At 39.0% G+C, this 15,675-nt stretch overlaps 1 protein-coding gene and 1 long non-coding RNA gene across 11 annotated transcripts in view; one reads left to right on the forward strand and one right to left on the reverse strand.

Annotated features, from left to right (window-relative positions):
- Positions 1 to 15,675, forward strand: part of MYO9A (myosin IXA) — a 174,924-nt gene that overhangs the window by 70,231 nt on the left and 89,018 nt on the right. For 9 of the 10 annotated variants that reach the window (XR_014162892.1, XM_081888342.1, XM_081888341.1 and 6 more), the window contains 4 exons: positions 387 to 508; positions 3,728 to 3,869; positions 4,997 to 5,192; positions 10,593 to 10,700. Coding sequence is in view for 9 of the 10 variants with exons in the window: in XM_081888342.1 (XP_081744468.1) it covers positions 387 to 508; positions 3,728 to 3,869; positions 4,997 to 5,192; positions 10,593 to 10,700 (568 nt within the window). In the remaining variant the exon portion in view is untranslated. The remainder of the gene's footprint in view (positions 1 to 386; positions 509 to 3,727; positions 3,870 to 4,996; positions 5,193 to 10,592; positions 10,701 to 15,675) is intronic. The other variant, XM_081888339.1, reaches the window with a different exon arrangement.
- LOC309356963 lies at positions 11,639 to 15,675 on the reverse strand. The gene is made up of 2 exons (XR_014162967.1): positions 14,873 to 15,675; positions 11,639 to 14,514 (listed from the first exon to the last, which is right to left on the reverse strand). It is a non-coding gene; the product is annotated as an uncharacterized lncRNA (long non-coding RNA).

Below are 15,675 nucleotides of genomic sequence, written 5' to 3' on the forward strand. Positions count from 1 at the left end.
GTAGGGAGATTTTTCAGTGGAAGAGACCTCCTGCCCTGTTCCCTCATATTCCCTCCCATATCTACACAGGGTGCAGAAATGTAGCAAATCAATATGCTGATAATCGGCACATTTGGTACATCTTGTGCTGCATCTTCATTATAGGCTACCCTACATTTGATGTAGGAAACACTTGTATGCCTTGACACATTAAAATTGTCTGTTTACATGGTTGCTGGAATTTGGAAAAAAACATCAAAGGAGCAGCCCTCATGCACCGGCTTCCTGAATTTGTTAGCATATGGCTTGACTTTTCACTGTGTTTAGCAAAGCAGATTGCTTTAAAATACTGCTAAAATATTATGTGGGGTTTTTGCCTTAATGAATGTAACTTGCTCCCATCGCAGGAGGAGTACCGACTGGAAGGCATCAGCTGGCATAACATAGAATACACAGACAATTCCGGCTGCATAAACCTTATCAGTAAAAAGCCAACAGGGTTGCTCCATCTGCTGGATGAGGAAAGCAAGTGAGTATGTTGTTGCCCCACTCTTGTGATTGTCAGGTTTCAGATCACTAAAGTCCTGTGTTGTTGTTGTTGTTCTTGTTGTTTGCAAGTGAGTAGCAGCTTAAAAGTGAAAACCAAAATAAGAAAGATCCCTTATGATTATATATTATCCATCCATTAATATTTTAAAGATTTCCTTACCCTTAGGGAGGAGGATGCAAATGATCAAGCTGTCCCCAGGACGAGAATGCTCACTCAAGTTAATATGGACATCTGTATGGGATGTGCTGGATCTGCAACAAAATATTACATTGGGTTGTTGTTCAGTTTGCCAACCCATGCCCTTACCCAGTGCTTTTTTAAAAAAATAAAATGTTTAGGAGTACTCTCATTTTGACTCAAGAAAATCACCATTTAATAGTTCAAATCAGGAAAAATAAATACAGTAAATGGACAAAAGTACAAGGCGTCACAAAATGTTTAGGGGTATATATATATATACTCCCCTGCAGCTCCCCCCCCCAAATAGCACTGCCCTTATTCATTTTGCACACACCATTCAGTGTCATTCCCCATCTGCCCCACTCAGTCAACATTTCATGATCACTGAGCATGTTAAGTCCTCTGTGAAATGTTTTCAAGGGTTTCTTCAAGCCAGCTGATGGCAAGGGTGGTGTCATTTTGTCTGAGGAAAGATTCCCATTCAGAAAATGAGTTTACAGTTGTTACAAGAAAAATACTGCTCCTTTTCCCTTATGGGGTATCTAAGAGGCCGAAATGTTCTTAAGTAGGTTCTCTGTCGGTAGGAGAAAATAACAGAGGCCAACCAGAGAATATTGAGAAGCAAGGCAGCTAGTAAGCCTGATCTTTATTAACTGTTGCAACAGGGTGCTCACAACCACACGCAGGAGGCAGGAGGGAGGAGGGACCCAGAACAATGGAGTGCAAGCTCTTATATAAACTTTTGAAATTGCCTCCCCTGTAGCTCAAGACCGCCCTGCAAAACATCACACATACATAACTGAAGGGGTGGTCTAGAGCAGAAAACCTGTCTGCCAGGATACCTCATAATGGTCACTGATTGCTTTTACCTGGGCATCCTGGCCATTCCTTTGTGATGGTAGATACTTTAGTTCCTGAATCTCTTACATTTATTGATAGTTTGCTCAGCTTAACAGATGCTTGCCAGACTGTATTTGCAAAGGGAGGTGTAAGCCCCTACAGTCCAAAAACAACTGAAAAGCTTTCCCCATTTCCTTCCTTCCTCCTTGCAGAGAAATATTTGAGGTCAATTTGGGACAGTCAAAATGGATTCAGAATTGCTCTCCTGTACAGTTTCAGACACTATATTTATGCATGTGTGTGTATATATATATATATATATATATATATATATATATATATATATGAGACCTTAGAATTCCTATAACAAGTTACAATATTTATATAGCGTAGATGATATAATCTATTCCATTGTGATAGGAGAGCAGGAGAATCAGTCTTGGAAATGTGTTCTGGAGATATGCATTACTCAGCACACACTCTCTTTATGTCATTATCCTTCCAGTATTTCCCCAATTTCCCATTCCTATCAACTCATACTTGAGTCATCAAGTATGACATACAGTACTTTCCTTTCTTGCATCTAAAAGAGTTCAACTTTTCTGTGAGACTTGATGGACATGAAAATAGCCTTTTCCTGAAAGGGTTTTTGTTTGTTGTTCATTTCACAATTAAAACTTTGTGGTCATCAAAGCAGGATAATACCTCTGTGTTCCACTTGCAGTTTTGCTATAATCATAATAGGGACTAGTCAGCATAGGCAGGGAGGTATACTGAGGACCAGTGTGCACAGACTATGGGGTCCCAAGAGAAAATTCTGTGTTGAAAGTCAATTAAATAAGTTGCAATTGAAAGTGATTATTAGCATAGGAGCCAACTCCTAGGGACCAAGGTCTCTTCATTCCGCCCCTCAATAAAATAGTTGAGGGAGCCAGGCCTCTCTAAAGTTGATGGACATTGCCATTCAAATAGTGTGCATGTGCCACATCCTGTGATCAGTTATGTGGGGCAGGGCTTACCCCCTCCCATGTTTTATTCAAGATGGCACGTGACAGTTTTGGTGCATGAAGGGATGTTTTCCCCTTGCTGAAGTGATGCTAAAAAACAAAACAAAAAATGTTCTTTCTAGGACATGCTGTTCTCACAGGAGAGGCTGGCTAGCCCCAGTCCCATGTGCAATCCCAAATTGACTGCATGCTCTGCAAGTTCTCAGTTTTGCTAGAAAGTTGGACAGTGACCCAAACACCCACAGAGCTATCACATTGTTTGAGCAGGAGTGTCTACAGCAAACAGATCAGAAAAAGGGAGATAGCACCAGTGATTTATGATACACTTCTCAGTATTCATGATCTCAAGGGAGGGTGGGAGGCTGATCTTGTGATTCAGATCTTAGATTGTGTCTGGAGGAAAGCATCCCTTAGGACAATTGCAGCTTCCACAAGGAAGAACCGGTGTGGTGAGAGAGAGGCCGAAAGGCCCCGCAGGCCAGGAATTTATCCCTGCCCTGGGCGTGGTGCCAAGTGCCACTATTGGTCACTTGGCACTGCGTCCAGGGGAACGCCCTCTGATTCCTGCCACCATTTGCCAATTTGGCAGCAAGGGGACAATCTTGCCTTCAATAGGCTGGTTCACAGAGGATGGTCAGGGCCCGCCCTCAAAGCTGCCTGCCCGAGAAGGAGTGAGCAGACATCTTCATTTTATGCTATTGACTATGATGCCAAGCCCCCTCTTTCTTTCTGCGTTACCCTTCATTTTTTCTGAATTTTGATATACATACACTGTGCGTGACCAAACATTATGTTGATTGTTCTGTTGTTTGTTTTTTCCTGTTATTGGTCTGTTTGTTTCTTTTTTGCTACCGTATGCCATTTACTGAAAGGAGGAGAGAAAAACAATAAACACTTAAGCAATAATGCTTTCTTCACACACTACTCTTTTCCTGCATGAAAACAAAATTTAAAAATCCAATTTGTTTGAAGCGTGATATGAGTGTAGTTTTTGCTGTGATGCGAATATGCTGATCAAGCCGCTACTCTTTTGTCTCCCCACTAAGCAGCCCAGAGATGCTTAGTGCCTGTGTGCTGGAAAAGGAGAGTGAAAAACCAATCAATTTTAGCTCTATAGCCATGTTGCTGTTTTAAAATCATCAACTAAAAACATTCTCTTCTCTTCATTCAGTTTCCCACAAGCCACAAATCAAACGCTGCTAGACAAGTTTAAGCGTCAACATGAAGGGAACCTCTACATTGAATTTCCAGCTGTAATGGAACCTGCTTTCATCATAAAACACTATGCTGGAAAAGTTAAATATGGTGTGAAGGTCTGTACATTGTTCACTGCTAACATTTTCTCTAAAAATAGATGCAACTCTTGCTTTTAATATTTGAAAGCCATAATAATGCCTTTGGAGGCTCTTGTTGTTGAATTAAGTGATCCTTATCATAGAACCATAGAATTGTAGAGTTGAAAGGCACCTTGAGGGTCATCTAGTCCAACCCCCTGCAATGCAGGAATCGCAACTAAAACATACATGACAGATGGTTTATCACCTGTAAAATGGGGATTTCGACTTCAGTACTGTAAGTTTTGAATCTGCACTTTTACTTTTTCTCTTCCTGTATTTGTGCCAATATTGGAACTTGGTGGATTGAATCAAGAATATATGCACTTTAACATAATCACCTATTGCCTTTGTTTTTCCTTTTTATCCCAATTGAAGCTGAAGTCTAACCATAGTTACCTGCATATAAGTTCCATTGATTTGAATGGAACTTAATGCACCTGAATGTGAGCATGTGTATGCCCTAATTTTGAAATGAAAATATCAGTTATTCTAGCACAGCCCACCTGCAGTAGGAAAAGCTTATCATGTTCATGCGCACAAACAGAGCACATGAAGAACATGTGTACATTGTCTTGAGTTTGAGATTATTATACAGTTCTTATAGGGAGGTGTAAGAGCATAAGTGAGATTCCATTGCATTCTTGTCATTCCATGATCCTATTCATATTTCCCAAGTTTGATTGCTTTCTTAGGCAATGTTGGCACTGGTGACAATGCATATTTCATCTAATTTGTAAATGCTTCAAAAAGTGCTAGAGAATAATGCTAAGCTTGAGGAACGTCTTAGAACCTTATTCGGCCAAGCATCTTTAACATATGCATTTAACAGATGTACAGCATACTATTGAGCATATATTATTGCCCGATTGTAGAAATCAAATGTTTTGGGAACATAGGAAGTTGCCTTATACCAAGTCAGGCTTCTAGTTTATCTAGCTCAGTTGTCGTACGCTGATAAGCAGTGGCTGTCTCCAGGGTTTCATGTAGGAATCTTTCCCAGGCTTACCTGAAGATGTCAGAGATTGAACCCAAAACCTTTTGCCCTGAAAACTTGTACTCTACTACTTCAGGAATACACTGTATTTCATTTCTTTCCTCTTTAGGATTTCCGGGAGAAAAATACAGATCATATGCGACCAGACATTGTCGCTCTCCTAAGAAGCAGCAAGAGTGCCTTTATTTGTGGAATGATAGGAATTGATCCTGTTGCTGTGTTTCGTTGGGCGGTCCTCAGAGCTTTCTTCAGAGGTGCAGTTGCATTTAGGGAGGCAGGAAGGCGGCACATTGAGAAGAAAACTGGTAGGTGTTGTATACTGTAACTATCTTCATATAAAATGGGTCCGTCCTCTTGAACCTCTCAAAGGTGTCTGCTGTGTCTTTAAGGGCTAGTCTCCAATTTCAGATCTTGCATTATAAGAAATCAAGGTTTTATATGCTTTACATCTGTTATTCCCCCCCCTCCCCCAAAGCTTGTGGCACATAAAAGATGAACCTCATGATCCCATGAATACAAAAATAAGATGGATCTTAATAGTTTTGGACAAGCTATTGTGTGAGCTTTTGATAGTGCATAGGTCTTAAAGTTGATTAAACATACCTGATAGGAGTGTTGATAGTTTTAACTGAGCCTGTTGTTGGCAAAGTCTGAATGCATAGAACATTTAGAGATGATTTCTAAAGAATAGGTAGATGGATTTCATTTCCAGTCTTAGCACCACAATACTACTATAGAAAACAAAGCCCTCTTCCTGCCCTTTAAGAGTAAAAGACAGCATTTCCCCACCGTTCTAGCACTGGTGTGGGAGTCACTGTAAATGCTGCCATTTCACTTTGCCCAGAATGATCTGGGCAAAGTAAAATGCAGTTTATTCCAGCCACTACCACTCCAGTACCAGAATGGGGAGGGCTGGAAATGCTTTGTGCAACAGAGGTGCTGTGTGATGGCATGTCTGGTGAGTGTATGTGGTGCATTTCTGTCTGTGTGTGCATACATTGGCCATGCCCACCACTAGCATGGGACCCTTGGTTTGAAAAAAGTTAGTCACCCCTCTATTAACTTTTATAAAACAGAGGTCATTTTAAAAGTCCTTTTGCATTTAATCATAACAAAATTAATTTCTCCCAGGCTGTTTGTTTGGGGCCTGCTGGTTACTGTGAACTGGGCTATAGTCATCTCCATGTCCTGGATCTCCTTAAAACCTTTTTATAACCTAACCTCAACCCCTTCCCCCCCAAAAAAAACTACATTCTAATGGACTCTGAATCTGTAGCCTTGTATATTTGAGGATATTTTGCTTAAGGTGCGCACAGTATTTTGTGAGGCTTGTCCTTGTTTCATTCATGTCTGCGTTTTGGGGGCCTTTTTCTTTTCGAAACTGAAAACAATTAGCTCAAAACAAATGTGTAATAGATCGTCTTTGGGGAGATTCACATTGAACATACTCAAATGCTGTTAAGTATTACAATTTGTGTGTAAGCATTTGTACTAAAAAGCATTTAAAATATATTTGGCACTTAATTGCAAGTTACTCGGGATATTCGTTTTGCAAGTATGCTTACAAATGTTATAGTAAAATCTGGCTGCTGCTAATTTAGAAATAGAATAATGGAATTGTGCCTGATGTTCTAATCTGTTTCACAATAATTTTCGTATGCTCAGCCCTTCCAAGTGTATCATGGCTACCAGTCAGTTTGTTCAAGAAACCACTGTTGCTAAAATGCAGATTTTGTGGCACAGGTACTAACTTGTCTATCAACTACATAGCTAGAAGAGCAAGAATTTGGGCTATTGCACAAGGTATTGTTTTCATGTAGGATGGTGGATGTTTTCACTACAGATATATATGACACAAATGTGTGTTTTGCTGCGAGTGCATATGCTGAGAAGCTATATTGGCAAAAATATACTCATATGTGATGGTATACAGGCTTCCCATGTTTGCTCTTCTTTCATTTTTTGGCAGGGAGGGGGGATGTCATGTGAGAAACAAAACCTAACCTGCTTTCACAAATATCCAGAGTGTTAACTGTGTCAGTCTCTTGCAGCTTTTATTATTTATAAGAATTAAACACACACAATGCAGATTGCTGTGATCTTATTCCTAAAAATGGGAAACTCAAGGGGAGAGGGGAATAAGAGCTTTCCTTTTGGACAAATGAAAATACATTTTTGCAGGTGCTAAAAGGTTTTCACTCTGGCCCAAACTACATGTTACAAATGTATAATGATAGGAGTAGCTGCTGCTTGCATGGGTGGGTGGGAAGGATTATTGGGTCAGATTAGTCATATTGATTTGTACTGGGGGGGTGGGGTGGGGGAGGATTAGCTTCCACTAAGAAAAGCAGCTTTCGGAGGGGGCATTTTTCAGCGAAATAGTGGTAAATTTTCTAGCCAACTCAAATCTAGTTGGAGGCAATGATGGTGTGAAAAATTAAACTTTGGACCCTGGAAGTTCATCTGTTTTTAATTGTTACAAATGTACGATGGAGAATATCTAAAAGCATTAAGTGGAATAGTCAGGGCTTTTAAGGTTCTTGCACCTGGTATAGCTTGAACTCCTGATGTGAGCATTCCACATCAACTCTTAGATATACTTCCTTAATCATATACTGCTGTTCTTTACAAGGGTAGCTTTTATCTACAGGTGTGTGGAACATCTCATGGACAGTCAGAAAGCAATAGGAAATATTGTCTGAGAAAGCTTCTACAGTTACATTTATGGTACATATGGAAAGTATCTCATGCCTATGTCTCGTTCGTTTTAAATCACTTTATTTTGTTCTTTCCGTGCCAGTGATGTTGAATATCGGTGCTGTGCATTAACTTGAAGTTAATATTTATTTGCAGTGTTTTCTTCTGTAGCTTTTTGTACTTCTGTTTATGTAGTTTAGCTTTTCAAATACATCTGTTAAGTTTCTAGAGTTGAATGAATGCAAAAGTTTGTGCTTTTCTTCTCCTGACTCAGCAAGTGATACTGTAGCCCTTCTACATTTATAGTAGCAAACTTTCATCCTGATAACTGAAAGTAAAAAACAAACACCACATTTTCAAAGTTCGTATTTCAAATTTTAGTAAAGAAAGATTTGCATTCCACACTAAAAATTGATTAATATATCTCACATAAAAATGATCCACATTCAAGTGGGCCTGTGAAATCATTATGAATGCAAACTCTGGCTTTTTAAATTGTAATATTTAGATGATGTAGAAAATTTCAGGCAAAGAATCTATTTCCACCATTGTAATTTCCCTGTAATAGTGGTCCTGTATCATATTTTGCTGTAGTTCTTGGTTCATCCTCTATCTTAACCATTTGTGTTAGGAATATGCTGCAAGGTTAAATAGCCACCCTTCTCTGTTACATGAGACTGTTTTAAGTATCTGGCAACTCTTTCTGTTTTGAGCTATGTTTGTGTTGCATTTAGCTATCCCATGTTACTGTCAGTATAATCCTTATTATGTAACCATTTCTGCTGGCTATTGATGGTGAAACAAAGCTAGTAGTTAAAATGGTATAATGTGAGGTAGACTGCCCAGTCAAGATCATAGAATAAATATGCAGCATCCAGTTTAAAATGAACTTTTTTGTGGTCTGTCCACATCTAGACTGCAGCTGTTCTGAAATTTATTCAGTCTAATCCATTCCTTCGGTCAGTTCCATTTCATCATCAAGGTCGCTTCCAGACAACTTGTTTGTTGAACATTCATCCTGATTTGCTTCTACAAAGTTTGCAGGGAAGTTATATGATGTGGGCTGTTAGACCAATTGTCCCTAAGCTTTTTGGTATTGCAACCCACAATTCCAAATTTGCTTGTTAGGATGGTCCATTGATTTGTTGTCACATGAATTTTGGATCTAAGGTCTTCAGCAGCTGTCAGTTTCAGGTGTTTTAATTGCAAGTTCGCCTATCTAATAACCATTATTTGAGGAATCCAAGCAAAAATTTACTTAATACTCCTCACAGTGTAGAATTTGTTGAAATATTTATAGTACTTGCAGTTATTCACAGTGTTTTATTTTTAATGGGAATCTAAGAACACCAGTCAACTGATTACAGGCTATTAATTCATAAACTATGAAAGTTATTCTAAAAACAGGTGATTAAACAGGCAGTGTCAAATATAATTAATGAAAAAGTTCATTATGGCAAGCATCATCAGTAGGATGGCTTAGTTTGCATTTTTCCAACAAGTAGGTCAATGCAATGTTTGATAGTTGTCAGCCATAGTCTGAGATCAGTATTGATAGATAGCTTGCTACTGTCTTCATAGCTGTCATTGCTGAAAAAACCTGTATTGCAAAGATAAGCACAGAGACTGATTCAACAAGCTCAGGATACTCAGTGGTAACCAAGCAATTTTGGTAATTTGAAGCCAGATTTTAAATAGCCTCACTTCCAGAAAAATATATTTGATGGTCCAATCACATGATAGTTTCATGAATTGTTCTTTTTGCACAAGTACAACTTTGTGACATCACTCAAATGTCTGTTTCTTCAGCAGAAAAGTCTTGGGCAAACTTAAACTATACAAACCTCAAATCTCCCTTGGCTTAACTATGAACTAAACATGTGGCATATCTGCTGACGATTCCTCACAAGTTGTTCATACAGAGAGTTATTTTGAGTGTCTGTTGTGCCTGCATATGAGAGATGAACTGTAATAGTCACTCAAAACAACACCCTCAACAAGCGCCTTGTGGTGAACCATCTCCAGATCTGCCACTAAAAATCAGTTCCCAAGTGTTACAGTGCAAGACTTGAGCCTTTCTGATGTTCAGTTACAAACATAAGAGGCACTGCCATTTAGTCTTTATCTTCCTGATTATGTTGTAATAACAGTAATATGAATCAAGCCCAACACAAATAATAACTCATGATGCTTAAAAGTAAAAAAAAACTGTAACAAAGAGAGCACCTAGAATAAATTATGTAGATTAAATAGTCCTGTCCTGCATTATGAGAGTCCACATGCAGAATCTGGCATATCTGATGCAGGATTTCTGCAAGACTGAAAGTACAAGATATGTAATAATTAGAATTATTGGACACATGGATTATAGTTTTCTGTTTTCAAGATTAAAGCCCTAAGAGCCACATAAAAGCAATAATTGTTATGATTTGTTTTGAATTCCACATTTCAACAGGCTATACCTAATCTGGAAATAATTCACAGCCCACATCAGATACACATATTTATAATAATCAGAACAGCTTTTTTAAAATGATGCATTAGGCAATGCCCTTTGGAAGATGTGATCCTAATTGCTAAAGGGTAAGTGAGCTCATTAATCCCATTAAACATAGAAATGTCATGCTATTTTATGAAAATGCTATGATAAAACTGTTAACACATATCATGGCCATGCATTATAAAATGCAGTGCTGTTTCATTGTTGATTCCAATTTATAATTCATTATTTTGACTGCAGCTCTATCTTTTCAAAAAATGAAGGGAAGTTGCCCAAAACCTAGCAACTTACCTTACAATGATCCAGTAAAAGATCAGTTCATCTCTGTCTTGTGCACTCCTCAGAATTGCTAGAAATGGTGAAATTACTGTCCGTAGGCAGAAAGCACCCATCACTTTTGAACTATTCTGTGTCAATAAGGCAGTTGTCCGCACTGTTCTTGACTCTTCGTTGGTTTCTGCTTATGTAATCTTTCTCTTTTCTCCATGTTTTTGTTTTGCTTCCCAAGGGCATGATGATGCGGTTTTGAAAAGTGTGGATAGTTTTAGCTTTCTCCATCACCCAGTTCATCAGAGGAGCTTAGAGATCCTGCAGAGATGCAAGGAGGAGAAGTACAGTAAGGCGCCATATCCCACCATCTCTCTGACATGACACTCACACACAGCAGGAAATGGAAACCAGGAGCATACTTAGTAGCAAGGGTGGGCAACCATGCTTGGAACCTTGTAATGCAGAACCTGAAGGCATCTTGAATGACAAGACCTGTTAAAACGTCGGAGGGATCTTAGTGCCCTTTTCTTGGGAATTTATAGGCAGGATGGGCCCTAGAGGTTTGAGTGGATGCTCTGAATCCTGTTTTTACCTCAGTCATAAAGATTTCCCCAGTATATAAGCCTGATTAAGGCATGGCGCCATTTTACCGAAGGAACTGTTGATTAAATCTCCTAGGTATCCCAAGATTTTAGTTAAAAATCTTTTCATTAGTGACACCCTTAGGCAGAGGAATAATCTAATCTGTATTTATTCTAGCTAGAATTTTTTTTTGGCAAGATTCCACCAAATTCTGGTGCACTCTTTTTTTTATATAGTAGTGTCTACATGTGGATATAAATGTATATACATCTTTTTTTAAAAGAAAACCCTCCACTTTTTGAGAACTCTAGTGCAATGTAGAAGAACTGTTGTGCCTTTGGAGGATTTCCTTCATAGAAGAGAATAGATATGCACTTGGTCTCCATTTCCTTCTCCTCACTTCCGTTTGTTACATAATGAACTAGTCCTGCATGAAAACCAGGCCCGTTTGCCTTTGATACTAATGATGGCTGGATTTCTGTTGTGGGAGGAGCAGGGGTCTAGCAGCATGAAACATAACACCCTCTGCCATAAAGAGTAGCGCATGGTGTTTCAGTGTTACAATTACATTGGGAGCCTACTGAAGGGTACCTTGATGCTAACTTGCTCATTAAACAGCTTTGCATATGCAGTAACCATTCCACCTTAATGATCAGGCGCATCACCATTTCAGACTCTTGAAACAGGAGATTTTTTTTAATAAAAAAGTTTCTTTTCAATGTTTGCCTCACTACTTGGACAGAATTGATTCAGCTTTTCAATGTGTTGGGTTCCAAGGAAGACTGAAACCTTGTGCCTTCATAGACCTCCATTTTTGCATTTGTGCTGTAATGGCTTATAGAGACGCCACATCGCTGCTAATCTTAATAAAGGAAATGCCTTTCCCTCATGTATATGTTGCGTATCTTTTGGAGTACCATCCCCCACAAAGGTTGGTGTTCCCTCTGCAATGGGTGTGGATGGTGTTAACCTATAAGAAGAGCTGGACGGATGGTGTGATATGAACTGAGTTGAACAAGTTGCATGAGTTTTGCATTACATGGATTTTCTCCATTGTGTTTGAAAATAAGAATATATAATTAACAAGAAAAAAATGTAAAAGCATGCTCTGAAATCAGTTTTGGATGGAACAGCGTAGGAACTGCTCTGCTGGACAAAAGGTCCATCCAGGCCAGCATTCTGTTTCCAGCAGCATCAAACCAAATGCCTGTGGGAAGCTGGAAGTCAACAGCCTTCTCCTGTTTGTCCTCAGCATCTGGTATTCATCTCTTTGTCCTCCGCATCTAGCTCCATCTAGTCAAGGGCAATAGTTGTTGATTAGGCCCAATGAATTTTCACCACCTTTTTTAAAAAAAGTATAGTGCTCTTCGCAATAGCTGTTGCTAACAAAATCCATAAAGTGTTTTACGTTTTGTGTGAAACTGTGTTTGTCCTGAGTCTTGTGCTAATCAAGTTCATTGGGTTAGCTCGAGTTCCAGCATAGAGAGAGGAAGAAAAAAATGCCTCCCTATTTTCAACATCATTCATAATTTTAAGTCTTTACTGTGTCTTTCCTTGATCTTGCTTCTAATTCAAAAAGTATTGAATACTTCTGCCTTTTCCCATTAGGGAAAAAGTGCTTCAACCCCACAGTTACTTTAGTCGCCCTTTGCTTTTTCAGGCTCTGCATTATCTTTTCTTAAGGTGACCAGAACTACACACAAGTGTTTCAAATGAAGTTGCACAATAGATTTTATATAAATATATTAAGATACTGGCTGTCTTTATCAGTTTGCTCTCAATAGCCATTTTGTTGCCCGTCCGTCCTATTTGGAGCTTTCCATGGGGAGAATGCAGATTTACCAAGCTGTAGCTTTGCCACAGTGTGTGTGTAACCACTTGTTAAGCCAGCCATCTGTGTGCTGGGTCACACAATGAGGAGAAACTTCCAACTCTTGCTTCTGTGAATTTCTAATCAGGTTTGGAAGGCATGGTATGATTTTACAAACAACTGGTCACCAAGTATTATTGATTGATTAAGTTATATACCACCCTTCATCCAAGCACCACGGGGCAGTTTACAATATAAAAACACAAAAGTAGTAGTTAGGTGCACACTGCTATAACTTTTACTTTGCAAATTATTTTTGGTATACATCTGTGGTCTGCTTGGGATTCTTCTGTCCTGAACAATTTGCAAACTTCTGCAGACCTCACTCCTTATTCCATGACTTTAGGTCCTTATGAATCAGTTATGCAGCAGCGGGTGCGATACAGATCCTTAGGGGATGGCATTTATTGTTTTCTGTTAATATAGTTGAATGCTTCTCTTCCCCCACAGGGGACTACTTATTTTCAGAACATTACAGTAGCATATTATGAAGCAGCCTGCACATATAACACTGGTTCTGGCACATACGCTTGTGTTTCTGAGTCTGGCTCAAAAGTGCTGGTTTTAACATAAAAGGGCCTATGCAGCTCAGGACCCTGATACCAAATGGAATACCTCCCTTCACTTGAAGATCATGTGAGAGAAGATCAGAGGGTGGCAGCAAGGGAGAGGGAATATTTACTTGTGGCCTCTAATTTATGGGATGCTATTCCCGGGGATGCCTGCTTGCTCGGCACTAACCACCTCCCAGGCTTTTGAGAGAGTGTAATAATCATGCTTATTGCTTTGGGGTGGGGGAGGAATAGTATTTTATGGTTAAAACCTAATGGTTATTTTAATTTGTATATGTAAGTTACCTAGAGACGCTTTGTATAAGGTGACTAAGAAATTGAATAAATATTATCCCTCGTTGCTCTTAAATCATGAATGATGCAATTCATGCATAGTTGTTGACAAAAGGGCCTCACTAGCAGCTCTTAAGAAAATTCAGTGGTCATGGAAGAAATAATAAAGTTTACAAATGCTAATTTAATGTTTTGAAAATGACTAGGCCCAGAGAAGATTACATTGCATGAGTGATTCTTGCCAAACACAGTCAGACTGCTCACCTTCAAATCTTGTCATCAAGATAGAGCTTTAGCTTATTGAATCACCTTAATTTATTAATATTTATTTATCTCTTCAGTAATCTTTTCATGTCCTATGGGTATACTATGACTGAAAGATTTATTATTATTTGCTCAGTTTTTTGTGTTTTTTTGTGTTTGTTTTTTTTTTGCTAATTAGGATATTTGTGGCCTTATTAAAAGCAATAAGTCTTGGCTTGACTTCTAGCCAAGTGTGTGTGGGTGTATAATATCTTATTTTTTTGTACTTCCCTTACACAAGGGTATATCAAAGGGGAACAAACCAGTAAATTTATTTTGCAAATCTAGTTACCTAAAATTTGGGGTCATTCCATACCAGATGATTGGGTTCAAAGGTTCCAGAATTGTTAAACCAATCTCATCTGCCAGTTGACTCCCTTTATAAATCCAGTTTGAGGATACTGAGTGTTCTAAATGCTGAATATGCATTATCAGCTAATCCTTAGAAAACCCTGTAGATTAGGTCAGTTCTGTATCTGATTTGTTATGACATGGTGGAGGAGGGAAATTGGAACCGAGAATTTCCTGATTCATTTCTTGTCCACTGTGCTACACCATCTCTGAATACAGTGGTGCCCCACAAGACGAACACCTCGCAAGACGAAAAACCCGCTAGACGAAAGGGTTTTCCGTTTTGGAGGCGCTTCGCAAAACGAATTTCCCCATGGGCTTGCTTCGCAAGACGAAAATGTATTGCAAGTTCCTGCAGGGTTTTTCCCCTTCCCCCCCCCTTTTCCTAAGCCGCTAAGCCGCTTATCAGCTGATCCGCTGATAAGCCGCTTAACAGCTGATCGCTAAAAGCCGCTAAACCGCTAATAGCACTAATCTGCTAAGCTGTCAATGGGCTTGCTTCGCAAGACGAAAAAACCGCTATACGAAGAGCCTCACGGAACGGATTAATTTCGTCTTGCGAGGCACCACTGTACCTATGTTATGGTTAGTAATGCAGGTTAGAGCTCCCATAGTTTTGCATTTCAGATGAGACTTTCAGACCCACTTAAGGCAAGCCATGTTTGTGTTAAATTCTGCATAGTATGTTTTGCAATAGAGGCTGTAGCTTTTAAGATGGATCAGCTAAGAAGTGTATCTTGTATTCAGTAAAATGTATTGAACCATGCTGGGCTTTTAAAAAGAAAATGCCCAGACCAAAATAGTGAACTTTGTTCCTGGTAGCTCTGCTACCAGGTTGGAGGTTGTCCAAGCACAGTATATAAGAAAGATTTCCAGTTAAGCTATTAATAGAATCCAGAGGCTTACCTCTGCACAAATTTGTGGTGTTCATATGGTCTGCATTGTTCTACTTTTATACGAAGGAGAAAGCAGCTGACCAGAAAAGAACTTTTACAGATAATAATCTTATTGGAGGTGTGGCTCTTAGTTGCAATATTTTCCTCCTATAAAAGCTTTTCCCTTTGTGTTGTTTCTTGGATATAGAGATGTGCATCTTTTAAAAAATATATTTTAAATATGGCTTTATATGTAGGATTACAAGTAAAGTTTGTGGCAAACGAGTTTAGGACATCTTTTCTTTATTTTAAGAGCTTAAGTCAAATATATCATTATTACCAGCCATGGCTCCTCGTTTATGGCTCTTCTCTCCCTCCCCCAGTTCCCAGCATGTACCATTTTCAGCACATGTTGCAGTCTGATTTTTCCCCCTCCCAAGCTGGTGCAGAGAATTTATCTAATGCTAAATAGAATGTTAATTTTTTTGTTGATAT

This window comes from Podarcis melisellensis (genome assembly GCF_964234715.1).
Source record: "Podarcis melisellensis genome assembly, chromosome: 14".
NCBI lineage: Eukaryota > Metazoa > Chordata > Lepidosauria > Squamata > Lacertidae > Podarcis > Podarcis melisellensis.